Source organism: Plecotus auritus (genome assembly GCF_963455305.1).
Source record: "Plecotus auritus genome assembly, chromosome: 9".
NCBI lineage: Eukaryota > Metazoa > Chordata > Mammalia > Chiroptera > Vespertilionidae > Plecotus > Plecotus auritus.
In genome coordinates this window covers 10,491,393-10,510,784 of record NC_137783.1, presented here as the reverse complement: position 1 = coordinate 10,510,784, position 19,392 = coordinate 10,491,393, and the positions used below count along the sequence as shown (strand labels likewise).

The window sequence follows — 19,392 nt, the reverse complement described above, 5'->3', positions numbered from 1 at the left end:
TCTGATCGATGCTTCTCTGTCTCTGGATCTGTTTTTGTTGATCACTTTATGTTGTTCATTATATTCCACAAATGAGTGAGATCTTACATGAATTTCGTGCATCGGGCCTCTAGTATACATAGAAAATTCCAAGAAATCTATGAAAAAGCTACTTGCACTAATAAGAGAATTTAGGAAGGTTGCAGAATACAAAGTCAATAAAAAAGACTCACTGTGTGTTTATATATTACTAACAGTTAATTGGAAGTTAAATTTTTTCTAGTAAAATTCTATTTATGGTAGCAATAAAAACATAAAGTACTTAGAATAAATTTAACAAAATACACACCAGACTTGTGTACTTCAAATTATAAAACAGTATTGGATTGGACGTTTCAATATTAAGATGTCAGTTCTCTCCAAATTGATCTTTAAACTCAGTGCAATCCCATTCAAAACTCTTACCAGGCTTTTTTGAAGGTATTAAGTGGATCCCAAAATTTACATGAAAATGCAAAGTAAAGAATTTATCATATCTAAAATCTTGAAAATGAACAAAGTTAAAAGACTTATAGTACCTGATTTCAAGACTTACTTAATGTTACACTGATCAAGACTGTGATACTTTGTTAATATATAGATCAATAAAAAGAATAAAGCACCTAGAAGAAACGTCATATCAAATACAGTTATGACTTCCCAAAAAGCATCAAGGGAGAAAGGAAAGTCATTTTAGCAAATTGTGCTTAAACAACTAGATACCCATGTGGGGGATAAAAAGAAACACATTACCTCGCATATTGTATACAAATAAACTCGAGATGCATCACAGACCTAAATGTAAATGCTAAAAATTTAAAGCTTTTAGACGAAAACAGTATCTTCATGACTTAAAGGTGGGCAAAGATTTCCAAAGACAGGACACAAACATAATCATAAAAGAAAAAGTGATAAATTCAAATTTATCAAAAATTAAAATTTCTGCACATTAAAATTTACTGTTAAAAAAAAAAAAAGACAAGCTACAGGCTGTCAAAAAAATAACCTTAAAAATTTACAAAACATTTTTATGAAGTATCCATGAAATACATAAAGGTTCCTACAACTAAAAAATGAGAAGATAACCCAATAAAAAATGGGTCAAAGATTTGATCAGACATTTTTTCAAAAGAAGGTATAAGAATGACCTTGTCATTTACATTTCCTTTTCAACTCAGGATGTTGATCACTTTTATCCACTTTATATCAACTATAATGGTTTAAATTTAAAAGACTGACAACATTATATATTGGCAAGAATGTGGAGCAATTGGAAATCCTATACATTGTTGGTGGGTAGATTGATAGCTGGGTAAAATATGTAATAAAGCAAGTAAGTGAAATGGTGATAATAAGTGGTTTGTGTATGGATCTTTGCTGCAAGATTCTTTTAACTTTTTTCTAGTTTGAAAATGTTCATGGTAAAGTGTTGGTGGAAGGGTTTCAGATGAAACCATAGCTTTTTTTCCCCAGTAGAATGCATTAGTTTTCCATTTTATACAGTAGAGGCAACATAATGTAGTAGAGCTAGCACTGCCTGTATTCAAATCCCAGATCCTGGACTTACTAGCTATAGAATCTTGAGAAAGTTACATAATGATCTGTGCAATAATGATAATCGTAGTCATTATGAGGATGAATGGATGGATGACACCTGAATCAGCAGCTGGCACATATTAAGCTATATATGTGCCATTTAGTAGCCAAGCATAATTGAAATACATTTAATTTTAAGAAATGTGAATTTTTTAGATTTTGCTTTAAAATTTCACTTTCTTTTAAAATATTTTATAGTTAAGAGAAGATCAACACCATTTCTGGTAGAGGCATGATGAGATGAGGGGGGCAGGAGGGAAGTGGGGGCATGGACAGGTGAGGAAATGAAAAGGACTGAGTTTTGAGCTTTTGAATAACAAGATCACCCTATGCTTAATTAAACCTTTTTTAAGCTTTTAAATTTTTTAAAGATAATAGACTTTATTTTTTAGAGCAGTTTTAGATTCATAGCAAAATTGAACATAAAGCACAGTTTCTTTCCCCGCATCCCTGCAACACTCCCTCATCATCAATCATTCCACACCAATGTGATACCATTTGTTTCACTTATCGAACCTGCACATCATTATCATGCAGAGACCTTCGTTTATGTTAGGGTTCACTCCTGGTTGGCACATTTTGTAGGTTTGGACAAATGCACCATGACATGTATCCATTGACCATTGTAGCATCAGACAGAATAGTTTCACTGCCCTAAAAATCCTGTGTTCCACTTATTCATCCTTCTTTCCCCCTAATTCCCAGGGATTTATACTTTTTTGTTTTTAAAGGAAGTATTTGTATTGCAAATACCTTTTATATGTTTTTATTGAAAATCTTCATGTACAAAAGAAAATAAAAGGTAACATGCATTGCATAAAACATACTCATTTCTGTAGATTGACCTAGAAGCTGAGATGGTGAGCACTGTAGCTGGCATTGGGATTCAAGGTACAGATAAAGAAGGTGGAGCTAAAGGAGAGCAACAGCCCATTAGTTCCCCGTGGGATGTAATTTTGGGATCATCAGGTATGTAAACTTTTAATACTTAATATAAGTAAACATTGTTTCATAAATGTAAGATTTTAAAAAGATGCTGGGGACATTCATTTGGATTAATTCTATTGCTAGTAATTTTATACTTTTATGCCTGTGGCTTGAGATTTATTGTCTAAAAGCAAAGCCAGCAGTAATGTATGTAAGATGGAGTATATTATTATATATAACATCTAACATTACACATGTTTTACACACAAGGTAGTGTATATATTATTCTGAATTAATGTTAAAGAATCTCAGTTTAACTGCAGCTTCCAATTAATGTAGCTCTGAATATTCTTAAATTAGGATCATAGTTCAGAACTTCAAAAGATTATTCATGAACTATACCATTTAACAATGTCCTTTTTTTTCTAGTTTGAAAAAAAAATTAAAAAGTGACAGTTACTTTTTTTAGATTATTAAAATTTGTGTTGAACCATGATAGCTTCTTTTGAGCAATTAAAAAAACACTTTGCCCTACTGTATTATGTAGGTATTGATAATGAATAAGATTGACATTATCTTTACAATCTTTGTTACCTACATTAATTGACTATAAGATGACCCAGGAGCATAAGTCCTCTTATTTCTCATTGGCCCTCAGTGATACAGGGATGGTTATCTACATATAAAACAGAGTAATGAATAAAGTAAGTTAGTAGAATACACTGAAAATGGAATTTGGGACTAGATGGTTTGGATGGTCTTAATATATTTATAGAGTGAACTAGAGGCCTGGTGTACGAAATTTGAGCACTTGGGTGGGGGCGGTCCCTCAGCCTGGCCTGCACCCTTGCAGTCCAGGAGCCCTCGGGGGATGTCCAACTGGCAGCTTAAGCCTGCTCCTTGCCAGCTGTGAGCCCGGCTCAGAGCTTCTGGCTGAGCGGCGCTCCCCCTGTGGGAGCGCACTGACCACCAGGGGGGCAGCTCCTGTGTTGAGCCTCTGCCCCCTGGTGGTCAGTGTGCGTCATAGTGATTGGTCATTCCACCGTTCGGTATATTTGCATATTAGCTTTTTATTATATAGGATAAGCATCAGTTTAGTTGAATGGCTTTACATCTGAGATAATTTTTTATCATGATGCCAATTTGTTTATAATTCAAAGACCTTGATTTTTTTCATTTGATTAACTTTCTATAGAGTTTTTAATATTCATAAAATAAGTGGATGAATTTTTGGTACTACCTGTACTTTGGGATTTTACACAAGTTCTTTTTGAGATTTTCCTTTTTGGAATTCTGTATCACAATAATCATAGTGGGGAAGAGGATGGGGTGGTAGAGGGAGCAGTACATCCCAGGTGCAATCAGTAAGAACATAGATTATCTATATATATAAAGAGCAAGGGTCCATAACGACCAAAGGGACGACCGAAAGCCAGGCTGTGCGCGCAGCAGGCTCGGGTGGGTGGGGACTGGTGAGCGGGCTGAACTGATGACCTCTCGGAGAGAGAGAGGGAGGTGGGGCTGGTCAGCAGCTGCCCCAGGCTGCTGGCGAGTCTCGCTCTCGGAGAGGTCAGGAGTTCAGCCCGCTCGCCAGCAGCCTGGGGTGGCTGCTGATCAGCCCCGCCTCTCTGATCAGGCCCGGAGATAAGCCTGGAGACGCTGACTGGCATAGAAACCGACCAATCAGAACTAAATCTGGGTGAACTGCGAGGAGCCAATGGCTGCCTAGGAGGCGGAGCTTTTGACACTGGCTGGCATAGAAACCGACCAGTCAGAACCTAATCTGGGTGAACTGTGAAGGCAGAACCTAAGGTGGGGGCTGAGGAGGGGTTTTAAGGGCAACAGCTGTTTGGTGTAAGGTGTAAGAAAGCGGTTCAATTTTTTAATGACCGGGTTGGCAGTATAGTGCATATGGCTGGCTATCAGTTCAGATATAGGGATTATGTATTTTTGTCTGCCAAGAGCATCTCCTCCTGCTGAAAAAGGCTTTCCCCCCCCATTTAACCAATCCTATCCTATATAATCTATCTATACCAGTGGTCGGCAAACTGTGGCTCGTGAGCCACATGTGGCTCTTTGACCCCTTGAGTGTGGCTCTTCCACAAAATACCACTTGCAGGCGCGCATGTACAGTGCAATTGAAACTTCGTGGCCCATGTGCAGAAGTCAGTTTTCAGCTCTCAAAAGAAATTTCAATCTTTGTACTGTTGATATTTGGCTCTGTTGACTAATGAGTTTGCCAACCACTGATCTATACTAATAAAAGTATAATATGCTAATTAGACAGGGTCAACCGGCCATCTTCCGGACATCCAGCTTCCTTCCGGACAGAAGCCATGGTGGTGGGGGCCGAGGCAGAAGTAGTTAGTGGTGATCAAGCCGGCAGGGGAGAGCAGTTGGGGGCGAGATCAGGCTGGCCGGGGGTTAGGGGCAATCAGGCTGTCAGGGGAGGGCAGTTGGGGGCGATATCAGGCTGGCAGGGGAGGGTAGTTAGGGGCGATCATCCAGACAGATGCAGTTAGGGGAGATCAGACAGGCAGGCAAAAGCAGTTAGGGGCGATCAGGCAGGCAGGCAGGTGAGCGGTTAGGAGCAGTGGTCCCAGATCGCGAGAGGGATGTCCCCCAAGGGGTCCCTGATTGGAGAGGGTGCAGGCTGGGCTGAGGGACCCCCTCCCCGTGCACGAATATCATGCACCTGGCCACTAGTTTATAAAAGCCTAAGCAACTGAACAACTGGTCGACTGGTTGCTGTGACGCACACTGACCACCAGGGCGCAAACGCTCAACACAGGCGCTGCCCCCGGTGGTCAGTGCACTCCCACAGCCAACCTCCCACAGCCAGCCAATCTCCCACGGCTGGCCAAACTCCCAATGCCCCTCCCCCAGCCACCAGCCAACCTTCCGTGGTCTCTCCCTCCGGCTGGCCAACCTCCCACGGTCCTTCCCCCTGGCCATATGCTCCCCCCCCCCCATCAGCCCCGATCACTGGCTAGGCCGAGGGACCCCACCTGTGCATGAATTCGTGCACCGGGCCTCTAATATATATAGAATTTGAAAACTGATAAAACTAACAACAACTCAGTCTTTTTATCACCATGCACCAACAATTCTAAATAATTTCAGGATTAAAAATACTCTTTCCCACTAGCATTTACCACTCCCGCCTCCCTGCCACTGAGCTATTTCAACATAAGCCTTACAGAAGAAAATAGTCTGAAACATAACCGTCAGTAAAATAGTCAAAGTAGGTGAGAATTTGTTATTTTGTGTGCTGTTACTCTCCCCAAGGAAGAAAAGTGTCTGCCCTTAGTGTATGAGCCCCCAGTGATTTATACTAGTCCATATAGAAATCAGTAATTTTTACATTTTGCAACTTACAGCCTGTAGTTACTGTATCTGTCAGTAATTGTCACAGTAATGCTTCATAAGAAATTATCCCAAAACTTATACAAATCTAAACCTTATTTCTCACTCACATATGGGATCAAGGCAGAGTCTGGGCTTGGTTCCAAAGTGTTTCTTTGGGTATACATCTGCTTTATTTGTTTCTCCTCCTCCTTGGACCAGTAGCTTCCTGAGAATATTCTTTTGGCAAAAGGCAGGAGCACAAGAGAGTTAAGCCCAGTTACACATATTGAGCCTTAGCTATGTCATATCTGCTTACCTACTGTTATTAAAGCAAGTCACATAACTAAGCTCAAAGTTATGGGACAGGGATAGACAACTTGCCTACAATGAGGCCATGTCAAGGGTGTGGGTATGTAATATTATTACAGAAGAGTGAAGAATTGAGACCAGTAATTCAATCTGTCACATATATCAGACTTTACAGGGCTTATTAACAGGATGTACTTTACTGGATGCTTTACTAAGTTGGATTTATTTAATGGCCAAGGAGTGCTTAAATATTTTTCTAGGCTAAAAGTTTTTCAGTCATACTTTATAGCATAGAATTTCTGTACCATCCTTGCATCTCCGGGATAAATCCTACTTGGTCATGTTGTCTAATCTTTCTGATGTAATGCTAAATCAAATTTGCTAGAATTTTGTTTAGGATTTTGGCATCTATGTTCATGAGGGATATTGGTCTATAATTCTCTTTCATTGTGTTGTCTTCATCTGGTTTTGCTATTAGGGTAATGTTGGCTTCATAGAATGAGCTTGGAAGTGTTCCTTCCACTTGAATTTTTTGGAATAGTCTGAGAAGGATAGGTTTTAGTTCTTCCTTGAATGTTTGGTAAAACTCCTCTGTGAAGCCCTCTGGCCCTGGGCTTTTGTTTGCTGGAAGCTTTTTGATGATTGCTTCAATTTCCTCCATAGTTATCAGCCTATTGAGAATTTTAGGTTCTTCCTCATTGAGTTTTGGAAGGTTGTATTTTTCTAGGAATATGTCCATTTCCTCCAGGTTGTCTAGTTTGTTGGAATAGAGTTGTTCATAGTAATGTTTTAAAATAAATCTTTATTGTTCAGATTATTACAATTGTTCCTCTTTTTTCCCCCCATAGCTCCCCTCCACCCGGTTCCCACCCCACCCTCTGCCCTTACCCCCCCCCCCACTGTCCTCATCCATAGTTGTACGATTTTTGTCTAGTCTCTTCCCGCACCCCCCATACCCCTTTTCCCTTGAGAATTGTCAGTGCACTCCCTTTCTATGCTCCTGATTCTATTATATTCACCAGTTTATTCTGTTCATCAGATTTTTTATTCACTTGATTTTTAGATTCACTTGTTGATAGATATGTATTTGTTGTTCATAATTTTTATCTTTACCTTTTTCTTCTTCTTCCTCTTCTTAAAGAGTACCTTTCAGCATTTCATATAATACTGGTTTGGCGGTGATGAACTCCTTTAGCTTTTTCTTATCTGTGAAGCTCTTTATCTGCCCTTCAATTCTGAATGATAGCTTTGCTGGGTAGAGTGCTGGGTAGAGTAATCTTGGTTGTAGGTTCTTGCTATTCATCACTTTGAATATTTCTTGCCACTCCCATCTGGCCTGCATAGTTTCTGTTGAGAAATCAGCTGACAATCGTATGGGTGCTCCCTTGTAGGTAACTAACTGCTTTTCTCTTGCTGCTTTTAATATCCTCTCTTTGTCTTTTTCTCTTGGCATTTTAATTATGATGTGTCTTGGTGTGGTCCTCTTTGGATTCCTTTTGTTTGGGGTTCTGTGCGCTTCCTGGACTTGTAAGTCTATTTCTTTCACCAGGTGGGGGAAGTTTTCTGTCATTATTTCTTCAAATAGGTTTTCAGTATCTTGCTCTCTCTCTTCTTCTTGCACCCCCATAATTCGGATGTTGGTACGCTTGAAGTTGTCCCAGAGGCTCCTTACACTATCTTCATATTTTTGGATTCTTTTTTTCTTTTTGCTTTTCTGGTTGGGTGTTTTTTGCTTCTTTGAATTTCAAATCTATGACTTGATTCTTGCAATTCTCTAGTCTGCTGTTGGATCTCTGTATATTATTTTTTACTAGACGCCCGGTGCACGAAATTCGTGCATGGGGTGGGGGGTGTCCCTCAGCCCAGCCTGCACCCTCTCCAATTTGGGACCCCTCGAGAGATGTCCGACTGCCCGGGCAGTCGGACATTTCCTCTCACAATCCAGGACTGCTGGCTCCCAACTGCTCACCTGCCTGCCTTCCTGATTGCCCCTAACCGCTTCTGCCTGCCAGCCTGATCACCCCCTAACCACTCCCCTGCCAGCCTGATTGATGCCTAACTGATCCCCTGCCAGCCTGTTTGCCCCTAACTGCCCTCCCCTGCAGGCCTGGTCACCTCTAACTGCCCTCCCCTGCAGGCCTGGTCACCCCTAACTGCCCTCCCCTGCAGGCCTGGTCGCTCCCAACTTCCCTCCTCTGCCGGCTTGGTTACCCCTAACTGCCCTTCCCTGCAGGCCTGGTTGCCCCAACTTTCCTCCATGCTTGCCTCCCTCTCCGTGCTGGCGCCTCTGTACCTCTGCCTTCCTCAGCTTCTGTGAGTCTCAGTGTGCTTTTCTCTTTCCTTCTAGGTGTAGAATTTCCACTCAGCCAGCCTTCCTGTGGTTCTGGATGATGTCCGTTTTGTCTTTTAGTTGTAGTTTTGAAATTGTTGTGCGAGGCAGCAGTTTAGGGGTTTACCTATGCTGCCATCTTGGTTTCTCCTGTTCATAGTATTTTTTAACAAACATTTGTATTTCTGTGGGGTCTGTTGTTACTTCATTTCTTTCATTTCTGATTTTGTTCATTTGGGTCCTCTCTCTTTGCTTCTTGGTGAGCCTGGCTAGAGGTTCATCAATCTTGTCTATCCTTTCAAAGAACCAGCTCTTGGTTTCATTGATCTTTTGTATTGTTGTTTAGTTGTTGTTGTTGTTGTTGTTGTTTTTGTCTCTATGTCATTTATTTCTGCTCTAATCTTTATTATCTCCTTCCTTTTGCTCACTCTGGGCTTTTCTTGTTGCTCTCTTGCTAATTTTTTAAGTTGTAGAATTAGATGATTCACTACTATTTTTTCTTTTTTTTTTTTTTAATATATATTTTATTGATTTTTTACAGAGAGAAAGGGAGAGGGATAGAGAGTTAGAAACATCGATGGGAAAGAAACATCGATCAGCTGCCTCCTGCACACCTCCCACAGGGGATGTGCCCGCAACCAAGGTACATGCCCTTGACCGGAATCGATCCCGGGACCTTTCAGTCCGCAGGCCGACGCTCTATCCACCGAGCCAAACCAGTCAGGGCTATTTTTTCTTGTTTTTTTTGAGGTAGGCCTGTAGAGCTATAAACTTCCCTCTCAGGACTGCTTTCATTGTGTCCCATAGATTTTGGATTGTTGTGTTTTTATTGTCATTCGTTTCCAGGATGTTTTTAATTTCTTCTTTGATCTCTTTGGTAACCCAATAATTGTTTAGTAGCATGCTATTCAGCTTCCAAGTGTTTGAATTTTTTTGATTGTTTTTATTGTTGTTTATTTCTAATATTAGACCATTGTGGTCTGAGAAGATGCTTGATATGATTTCAGTCTTCTTGAATTTGGAGAGACTTTGCTTGTGACCCAATATGTGGTCTATTCTTGAAAATGTCCCTTGTGCGCTTAAGAAGGAACATATATTCCATGGCTTTGGGGTGAAATGTTCTGAAGATGTCAATTAAGTCCATCTGATCTAGTGAGTCATTTAGGATTACTGTTTCTTTGATGATTTTTTTTGTCTAGAGGATTTATCCAGTGATGTCAGTAGTGTATTAAAGTCCCCTACTATAATTGTATTGTTGTCGATCTCTCCCTTGATATCTTCCAGGAGTTTTTTTATGTATTTGGGTGCTCCTGCATTGGGTGCATATATGTTTATCAGGGTTATATCCTCTTGTTGTATCGATCCCTTTAATATTATGAAGTGGCTTTCCTTATCTCTTGTTATGGCCTTCACTTTGAGGTCTATTTTGTCAGATATAAGTAAAATTTACAAAGTGCTGCAAAGCAAGGGACTGAATCCAAGAATACTCTATCCAGCAAGGCTATCATTCAGAATTGAAGGGGAAGTAAGGAGCTTCACAAACAAAAAAAAAGGCTAAGGGAGTTTATCACGACCAAGCCAGCAATGCAAGAAATACTAAAGGGACTGCTATAAAAAGAAGAAATTAAAAAGGGAAGAAGGAACACAGGCACAAAAAACAAAAATGGCTACAAACAAGTACCTATCAATAATAACTTTAAACGTAAAAGGACTAAATGCTCCAATCAAAAGACATTGAGTGGCTGAATGGATTAAAAAACATGACCCATATATATGCTGTCTAAAAGAGACCCACCTCAGAACAAGGGACTCACACAGACTGAAAGTGAAGGATGGAAAAATACCTTTCAGGCAAATGGAAATGAAAAAAAAAATCTGGGGTAGCAATACTTATATCTGACGAAATTTCTGATTGTTTGTCTTATATTGAGAATGCACCCAAAATGCTTTCCAAGGAAAATCTTGGCTCTATTGACAAGTACTCTCTTAGCTTCCAGCTGGAGTGACATGCTATCTGAGGCTTGTGTCATTACTAAGCTCAGTTTTCAGTGAAGGAAGTGAGTCCTACCTTACTTAGCTCAACAGGTTATTATAAGCATGTGTTTCTTCATTTAACTTACAGCTTAAAATAGCTTCACTCAGGTACTTGGCAAGAGGCGTATTCTTGAATACACTTTAGTTCAACACCTTCCAAATTCCTGGCCAAGAGAAAAAGGTTTCCAAGCACTGTCTGAAGGACCTGTAATCACAATGACTAGCTTGAGAGCTTTTAACCTTGAATCATATACCCAAGGCATTCATGGTTAGGTTTTGTAAGGTACTTAAACTTCCCAGAAATTCTTTTTAAGATTTGGGGGAATTGGTCAGATTCTCATCAGAGTTTCAAAGTGGTATGTTACACAAAAACATTTTAAGAGCCCCTAATTTAAAATACTCTTAAAATCTAATCCTGGATTAATGTATTGTCAGAGTATGGAAAATTAGATCATAGAATATTTGTTCTTACGTTTGTTTTTACTAAACTACTTTTTTGCAACATGTCATTCATTAAAAAATATATCAACATAAAATCACATTCATTTATATTTATGTATATGTTTGTATATCTGTTTCATTTATGTATTTCATCAAAACACAATCCTATAAGATTTGTTCCTGTTTTTACTATAGGAATTGCTAGGATTTCAATGTTTACCTTATAAATAACTTATATAGTTTATTGACTAGAAAAAATTTTTTCTGATCTCAGTATTATAGATAGTTATACTTTTTCCTAGGTATCAAGTTTGTTTTTAAGCTCCTAGAAAATTTAAATTAATAATTGATTGTGTTTGCATTGTTGAGAAACTCAGACAGATTTATCGTTAGCAAAGGGTAATGGAAACATGACATCCAATTTTTAATAATAGTGTGACTGCATCTCTCTTTCCTACCCTATGTACCTACTGGTTCAATTTTCTTACTGATTTTAAATGTATTTATCTTAGCAGGGTTTATTTCTTTGTAGGTTACCTGAATCCTTTGTGTAATAAAAGTAGAATTAAATAAATACAGTAGAATCCCTTATTGAAGTGATTGGCTGTGATAACTAAACTGTTAGGGGGGAAAATCTGTTAAACCAGAATCATAAAACTAAAAATGCTTTATTTTAATTTAAGAACTATAAATGTACAATTTTTAACCCTAACCCTAACTTTATTTTTATAGAAACAACTTGCTTTTAGCATTCAGATTGAATTGGTTCATAGAAATTTAAATCACATAATTGTACAGCTAGTTAAACAGATTTTGAATTAAACAAAATTTGAAGGGGATTGTGGCTGACAAAAATTGTTCTTATAAATACTTGAGTTTTAAAAATATTTTAATAATTTTATAAAATGTTTCGGAAATGCTACCATAGTTAGGAATTTGAGAGTGGAATTATCAGGAGTAAACATAAAAAATAGGTTAGATATTGTGATAATGAATCATAGATACACCTAGCAGCATGGACAAGTATCAGAAGGAATCTGTTGAGTGAAAAAAGCAAGTTACAAAAGAGACCTACAATATGATAATTTTTACAGAAGATTTAGTAGTAAGCAAGACTAATTATATCTTCAGGGATCAATCCAGACTTGGTAAAACTGAAAAATAAGAAAGTGAAAAAAATTTTTTTAGACTGGTGGTTCCTTCCGGAAAGAGGAGGGGTTATAGTCATAAAAGGATGCACGAATGTTTTTTTTTTTTTTTTTTAAATATATTTTATTGATTTTTTTTTTTTTACAGAGAGGAAGGGAGAGGGATAGAGAGTTAGAAACATCTATGAGAGAGAAACATCCATCAGCTGCCTCCTGCACGCCCCCTACTGGGGATGTGCCTGCAACCAAGGTACATGCCCTTGACAGGAATCGAACCTGGGACCCTTCAGTCCTCAGGCCGATGCTCTTATCCACTGAGCCAAACCGGTTAGGGCCGAATGTTCTTTCTTGAGCTAGGTGGTGTGCATATGGATGCTTAATTATTAAACTTTATAATGCATCCATTCATATACATATTTAATTAAAAATTAAACCTTACAAAGGAGCAAAATAGATTAGGTAAATAGAATGAAAAATAACAAGGACCAATACATAGTTAAATATATACCCTATTAAGAGACCCAGTTAATAAATAATGGGACTTGAAATACCCATTGTAATATGTAAATGTGTTTGTGTATGTATTTTCATTCTGAATATTTAACCTAATTATGCCATTACAGTGATAAAAGCATTATCACTCTAAATACAGTCAGAACTATACAATGTAAGAAAAATAATTACTAAGTACAATAAATTCATTTTTTCAGCAGAAATTCTGCCATGTTTCTAAAATGCATGACTTCACTCTTGCCAGCAATAACCTGAGAGATTTTTCATCCTAAAGTTCACTAAGTAGACTTTACCTGATTTAGAATCATTTATAGAAAGGATAATGTGCCCGAATCCCATTAACCTTCCTTGGCCTTTTAATCATTATTTTCCCTACATAGAAGTTTAACTGTTCTTATATAACCTTTTATGATCAACATTTAACTATTTAGTATGTTAGTCTTATAATCTACAGTGTTGGTACTTAGTGCTTAGATAATATGATTCTTGGAGTTCCATTAATATGTGATAAAATACTATACAATACATGTATCCTATAAAAATAAGCAGATGATACAGAATTTTTGAGGAATAAATTTTATACAATGTAACTGGTGAGTGAAAAAAGCAAGATACAAAAACTTAAACTAAAAGCAGCTGTATTTATAGGCCTAAAATTTGAGAGATGATTCTTATACTATCTTATCACATTGAATTGTGTTTGCAATGTTTTTAAAGTCCAATTAATGAGGTATAATTTACAGAAAGTAATATTCACCCTTGTTAGGTATGAGTTATATGACTTTTGACAAACATGTTCAGTCTTATAACTATTATTGCAATCAAGATACAGAATATTTCTATCACCTCAGAAAGTCCTCTCATGACCCTTTGCTCAGTCTTCCCCCTATCACCTCCAACACCCTCTCCAACCATTGGCAACAGTGCATTTCTTAGGCCTGGTTATTTCCTTTTGCATAATGCTTTTGAGATTCATCTCTGTTGTTGCTGGTATCAATAGTTGGTTATTTTTTATTGTTGAGTAGTATTTCATTGTTTGGCTGTGCCACAGTTTATTCATCAGTCGATAAACATTTCAGATGCCTTTAGTCTATAGCAGTTATTAAAGCCTGTATAAACACATGTGAATAGGTTTTTATGTGGACACTAGAGGCTCAGTGCATGAAATTTGTGCATGGGGGGGCGGGAGGGTGTCCCTCAGCCCAGCCTGCACCACCTCCAATCTGGGACCCCTTGAGGGATGTCCGACTGCCCGTTTAGGCCCAATCCCAGATCAGGCCTAAATGGGCAGTTGGACATCCCTCTCACAATCCAGGACTGCTGGCTTCCAACCATTTGCCTGCCTGCCTGCCTGATTGCCCCTAATTGCTTCTGCCTGCCAGCCTGATCACCCCCTAACCACTCCCCTGCCAGCCCAATTGCCCCTAACTGCCCTCCCCTGCCAGCCTTGTTGCCCCTAACTGCCCTCCTCTGCTGGTCTGGGTCCCTCCCCCCTAACTGTCCTCCCCTGCAGGCCTGGTTGCCCCCAACTGCCCTCCCCTGCAGGCCTGGTCTCCCCCAACTGCCCTCCTCTGCTGGCCTGGTCACCCCTAACTCTCCTCCCCTGCTGGGCCTGATCGCCTACAACTGCCCTCCCCTGCAGGGCTGTCCCTCCCTCCCCAAACTGCCCTCACCTGTTGGCCTGGTCTCCCCCAACTGCTCTCCTCTGCCGGCCTGGTCACCCCTAACTCTCCTCCCCTGCTGGGCCTGATCGCCTACAACTGCCCTCCCCTGCAGGCCTGGTCCCCCACCCCCAACTGCTCTCTCCTGCTGACCTGATCGCCCACAACTGCCATCCCCTGCTGGCCTGATCACCCACAACTGCCCTCCCCTGCAGGCCTGGGTCCCCCCCAACTGCCCTCACTTGCATGCATGGTCATCCCCAACTGCCCTCCCTGATGGCATGGTCCCCCACAACTGCCCTCCCCTGCAGGCCAGGTCCCCCCCAACTGCCCTCCCCTGCAGGCCTGGTCCCTCCCAACTGCCCTCCCCTGCTAGCCTGGTCTCCCCCAGCTACCCTCCCCTGCAGGCCTGGTCCCCCCTAACTGCCCTCCCCTGCAGGCATGGTCCCCCCTAACTGTTCTCCCCTGCAGGCCTGGTTCCCCCCAACTGCCCTCCCCTGCAGGCCTGGTCCCTCCCCCCTAACTGCCCTCCCCTGCTAGCCTGGTCTCCCCCAGCTACCCTCCCCTGCAGGCCTGGTTCACCCTAACTGCCCTCCCCTGCAGGCCTGGTCCCCCCTAACTGTACTCCCCTGCAGGCCTGGTTCCCCCCAACTACCCTCCCCTGCAGGCCTGGGTACCCCCCAACTGCCCTCCCCTGCAGGCCTGGGTCCCCCCCAACTGCCCTCCCTTGCAGGCCTCGTCTCCCCCAACTGCCCTCCTCTGCTGGCCCAGTCACCCCTAACTGCCCTCCCCTGCTGGCCTGATCGCCCACAACTGCCCTCCCATGCAGGCCATCTTGTGGCAGCCATCTTTGACCACATGGGGGCGGCCATCTTGTGTGTTGGAGTGATGGTCAATTTGCATATTACTCTTTTATTAGATTACTCTTTTATTAGATAGGATAAGTATTTATTTCTCTTTGGAAAATGTTTAGGAATGAAATTGCTGGGTCATATGATAAATGTGTAGTTTTATAAGAAACTGCCAAAGTGCTTTCCAAAGTGGCTCTTTTCTTAACAGTCCCAAGTGTCCTGGATTAATATTGCTTCTGCCTAAAGAACTTCCTTTAACATTTCTTGTAGCAGATGGCTGCTGCCAATGATTTCTCTTGGCCTTTTCTGGAGGAGGGGAGTGTCTGAAAAAGTATTCAGCCTTCATTTTTGGAAGATATTTTTATTCCATATATGTCTGGGTTGACTTTCTTTTTTCCTTTGATACTTTAAAGATGTCATTTGATTGTCTTTTAGCTTACATAGTATTAAATAAGAGGTCTGATTTATTTCTTTTCCTAGTTCCTTTGTATATAAAGTGTGTGTTTTTGCCCGGCCCACATGGTCAGTGGTTGAACATCGACTTATGAACCAGGCGGTCATGGTTTGATTCCCGGTCAGGGCACATGCCCAGGTTGCAGGCTTGACACCCCCCCCCCCCCAGTGTGTGTGTGTGTGGGGGGGTGCAGGAGGCGCCGTTCAATGATTCTCTTTCATCATTAATGTTTCTATTGCCCTCTCCCTCTCCCTTCCTCTCTGAAATCAATAAAAATATATTAAAAATAAATACAAAAAATAAAAGTGTGTGCTTTTTCTGGCCACCTTCAAGATTTTCTCTTTGGTATTCAGCAGTTTGACTGATATGTCTAGGAGTTATCCTGTTAGAATTCTTGAGTCTATGGTGTGGTATGATGTCCTTCATTATCTGTGAAAAAATTCTCATCCATTAAATATTTTTTCTTCTCCTTTCTCCTCTTTCTGGGATTTCAGTTACTCATATGTTAGACTCTTGATATTATACCCAGCACTTTTTACATATATACTCTTTTTATTTTACCCTTTTTTCTCTTTGTGTTTTAGTGTGAATAATTTTTATTGATTTATTGTTAGGGTCATTGTTTCCTCAACTGTGTCAAGTCTGTTGATGAGACTGTTGAAGCAATTTTTCATTTATATTTTTATAGCATTTCCATATTACTATTTCTTAGATTCCATCTATCTGCTGAAATTCCTTACATATTTAGGTATGCCACCTTTTTCTCTAGATTCTTTAACATAGTAGCATAGTAATTTCAAAGTCCATGTTATATAGTTCCAGATTTCAGGTAATCTTTGAGTCTGTATCTGTTGATTGCTTTGTTTCTTGAAAATGTGTGGGGTTTTTTTTTGTGTTTTTTCGTTTTTGGTTTTGATGAGGGGTGGGTATGTGTTTCTTTATTTGGCTGAGGGTTTGTTTTTCTTTGTGGGGGTGGGGAGGCAGAGGAGGGGTGCTGCTTACTTATGTTTGTCTTTTCAATTTTAACTAAATTCCAGTCATCTTGTGTGGAATTATAGAGGCTGAGATTAATAGTATTTATCCAACTATTATGGGAGGTTGAGTCAATGTCGTCAGAAGCTGGGCTGGGTCTGGGTGCTATTATTGCTGTGAGTTCTGTCAGTTCACCATCGCTTTTGAATTCCTTTAGCTGTGGGCTGGTGTTGCCTAAGCATGGGGACCTAGAGGCTGGGTGTAGGGGAGTGGGAGGTTCCTCAGTGTTAGAACTCCATCTCGGCTTTCAGTCATCCTGCACAGCTGAACCACAGTGGTTCTCTCTTCACTCTTGCAGCTGCGTAACAGGTGACCTGTTGCTGTTTGTCATTCTCTAAGGGAGTGTTCTCTGTTGTTCTGATCAGCCTCATTCTTAGGACCCCTGTGTGCCTGTGGTCCTTGAAAGGAAATGGAGCTTTTTTCCCCATTTTTTCTGTTCTGTTTCTCTCTGGCAGCCAAACTCTGCCTTTAATCTGTGAGTGGTTTTGAAGAGTTTCCTCCTTTCCCCCCAGCAGTGGGGAACCCCTGCTTGGTGTCAGTATGGAGTCTTTGGCCAAAGACAGTTCCCTGCCCCTCTCCCAGAAGTGAAGAGATGTTTTTCTTCTACCCTTCTTCCAGTCCTCCAATTAGTCTTTTCCTGTGCCCTGGGCATTGTCGCTTTTTCCTAGTGGCTTAAGGCTTTGCTTCATAGGAGGTTTAGAGACTATGGAGAAAAACTACTTACACTAATGGACGATTTCACAGATGCTATTAAGAGGGTTCTAGTCAGTGGACTTTATTTTGAGCATAGTTACTTAAAATAACACAATATTTAAAAGCTGGATTGAAGGTATTTTTTCATTTCTATATTTCATTTGCTGATTTTATTTCTGCTTTCTGAAACTATTTCAGTAATCCTTATGGATAATTATGAGGGGTTTTGACTTTCCCAAACCTTTTTAGCTTTTGGCATTATCCTTTTTTATTTTTAATTTGTGACTGTTGAAAGTCAGTGGTACTAAGTGTGCTCTTAAATAAAAATGGAAATGTTCATATTGTTAGAAGGAACAAAAGTAATACCCTACTCAGTGATAAAACTATGTGCTTTAGATTTTAAAAACCAGGATGAACGGTATAATTTTTTAAAAATGCATCTTTATTGTTGAAAGTATTACAGATGTTCCCTTTTTTTCCCTATTGACCTCCTCCACCCCACACCCGCCCCCACCCCTGGCCTTTACCACATTATTGTCTGTGTCCATGGGTTATGCATATATGCTTATAACTCAGTGATACAGTTATGTGCTTTAGATTTTAAAATCTAGGATAAACAGTATAAATTGTTAATGTGACTCTCATTAGTTTGATAGACATTATAAATGCTAGACTACCTTTTTAAAAAAAAAATTTCTCATTTTATTTGTAAAAACTCTTCAGTCCTCAGAGAAATGATCAGGCAGAGTAAAAACTTCTTGAAAGACAGTGTAGCATGCTGGTTATGAGCATGGACCCTGGAGCCAGTTTTACATCTTAGTGTGATTGTGTGACTTCGACAAGCTACTAGACTCTTTATGCCTCAATTCCCTCATCTAAATTGAAGATGCTAATAGTACCTATCTCAAAGGCTTATTGTGAGAATTATGAGAATATATGGAAAGCCCTTAGAACAGTGCTTGTACAAAGAAATGATTAATATAGCAATGTTATTTTCATTGTTTGCTCTAAGAATGGAGTCACTTCATAAAAGTCACAAAGAGATGTTACTAAGTTGAACAAAATCAAAGATGGGAAGTCAAGGGACTGGAAAATATACTTGTAAAAGATTACTTAGCCAGAGGCCATAGGGAGAGGAGGGCATAAGGAGTGAGCCTGAAGTAGAAAGCCGTGGTTACGTTTGATCAGATGGCTATTTGTGATCACACATGATACTGCACTTGGATACTTAAAGCCAGAGCTAAATCCATGAGGCAGAGACAAAAGGGAGGGAGAAAAGGACTGGCCAGAGAGCAGAGGCTGCCTTCTGTATCCCTTCATTCTGATCAGAACACTGTTGATTTGTAATCAACTTCTTAATGGAATATTCCAGGTTGAGCTGTGTAAATTTCCACGAATTATTTAACCTCTGTGAATTTCACTTTCTTTATAGAGATGATACTAGACGTCTTAAGGTTGGAAGGCATTATTAAGTTATTAAAGGGAATAACTCATGTAAAATGTTTATCATCTCAGCACCTTAAACATAGGAAGTGTTCTGGATGGTTATCATTTTCATCACCATCCCCACCATCATCATCAAGTGATAGATGGAATCCCAACAACTGAATCTTGACCTGACACAGCCTGGTCACTTCTTCTCATTCCTTAGGAGTTTAAAGGAAATAAGTACACAGAAACCAGGACCAAACTAATACTTATTACTATGAAGTGTTTGTCCTCAAATAGTAGACCCTCGTTGGACTAGACTGGCCTGTTTGGAGAACCAGATAATGGAGACCTGATGTGGTCTCGCACATGTGTACCAACACAGCTCTTTTTTGGCAAGGTCGAGGCTCTAAAAGCCTGTTATCTAATAATTACAGTTTTATTTACAATCTTCATACTTTTTCTTGTTGTGCTAAATAAGTGTTTATAGCAGATATCCTTGTCTAATGTCTATTCTTAGGGGACTCTATCAGCTCAGGATGCCATAACAAAATACCACAGACTGGGGTTGCTTAAACAACAGAAACTTAGTTTCTGACAGTTCTGAAGG

The 19,392-nt window shown here is 40.1% G+C and overlaps 1 protein-coding gene across 1 annotated transcript in view; it reads left to right on the top strand.

Annotated features, from left to right (window-relative positions):
- The window catches only part of NHLRC2 (NHL repeat containing 2), a 54,042-nt gene that overhangs the window by 19,507 nt on the left and 15,143 nt on the right, over positions 1-19,392 (top strand). Inside the window, exon 5 of the mRNA XM_080642455.1 lies at positions 2,454-2,583. Coding sequence (XP_080498581.1) covers positions 2,454-2,583 — 130 coding nt within the window. The remainder of the gene's footprint in view (positions 1-2,453; positions 2,584-19,392) is intronic.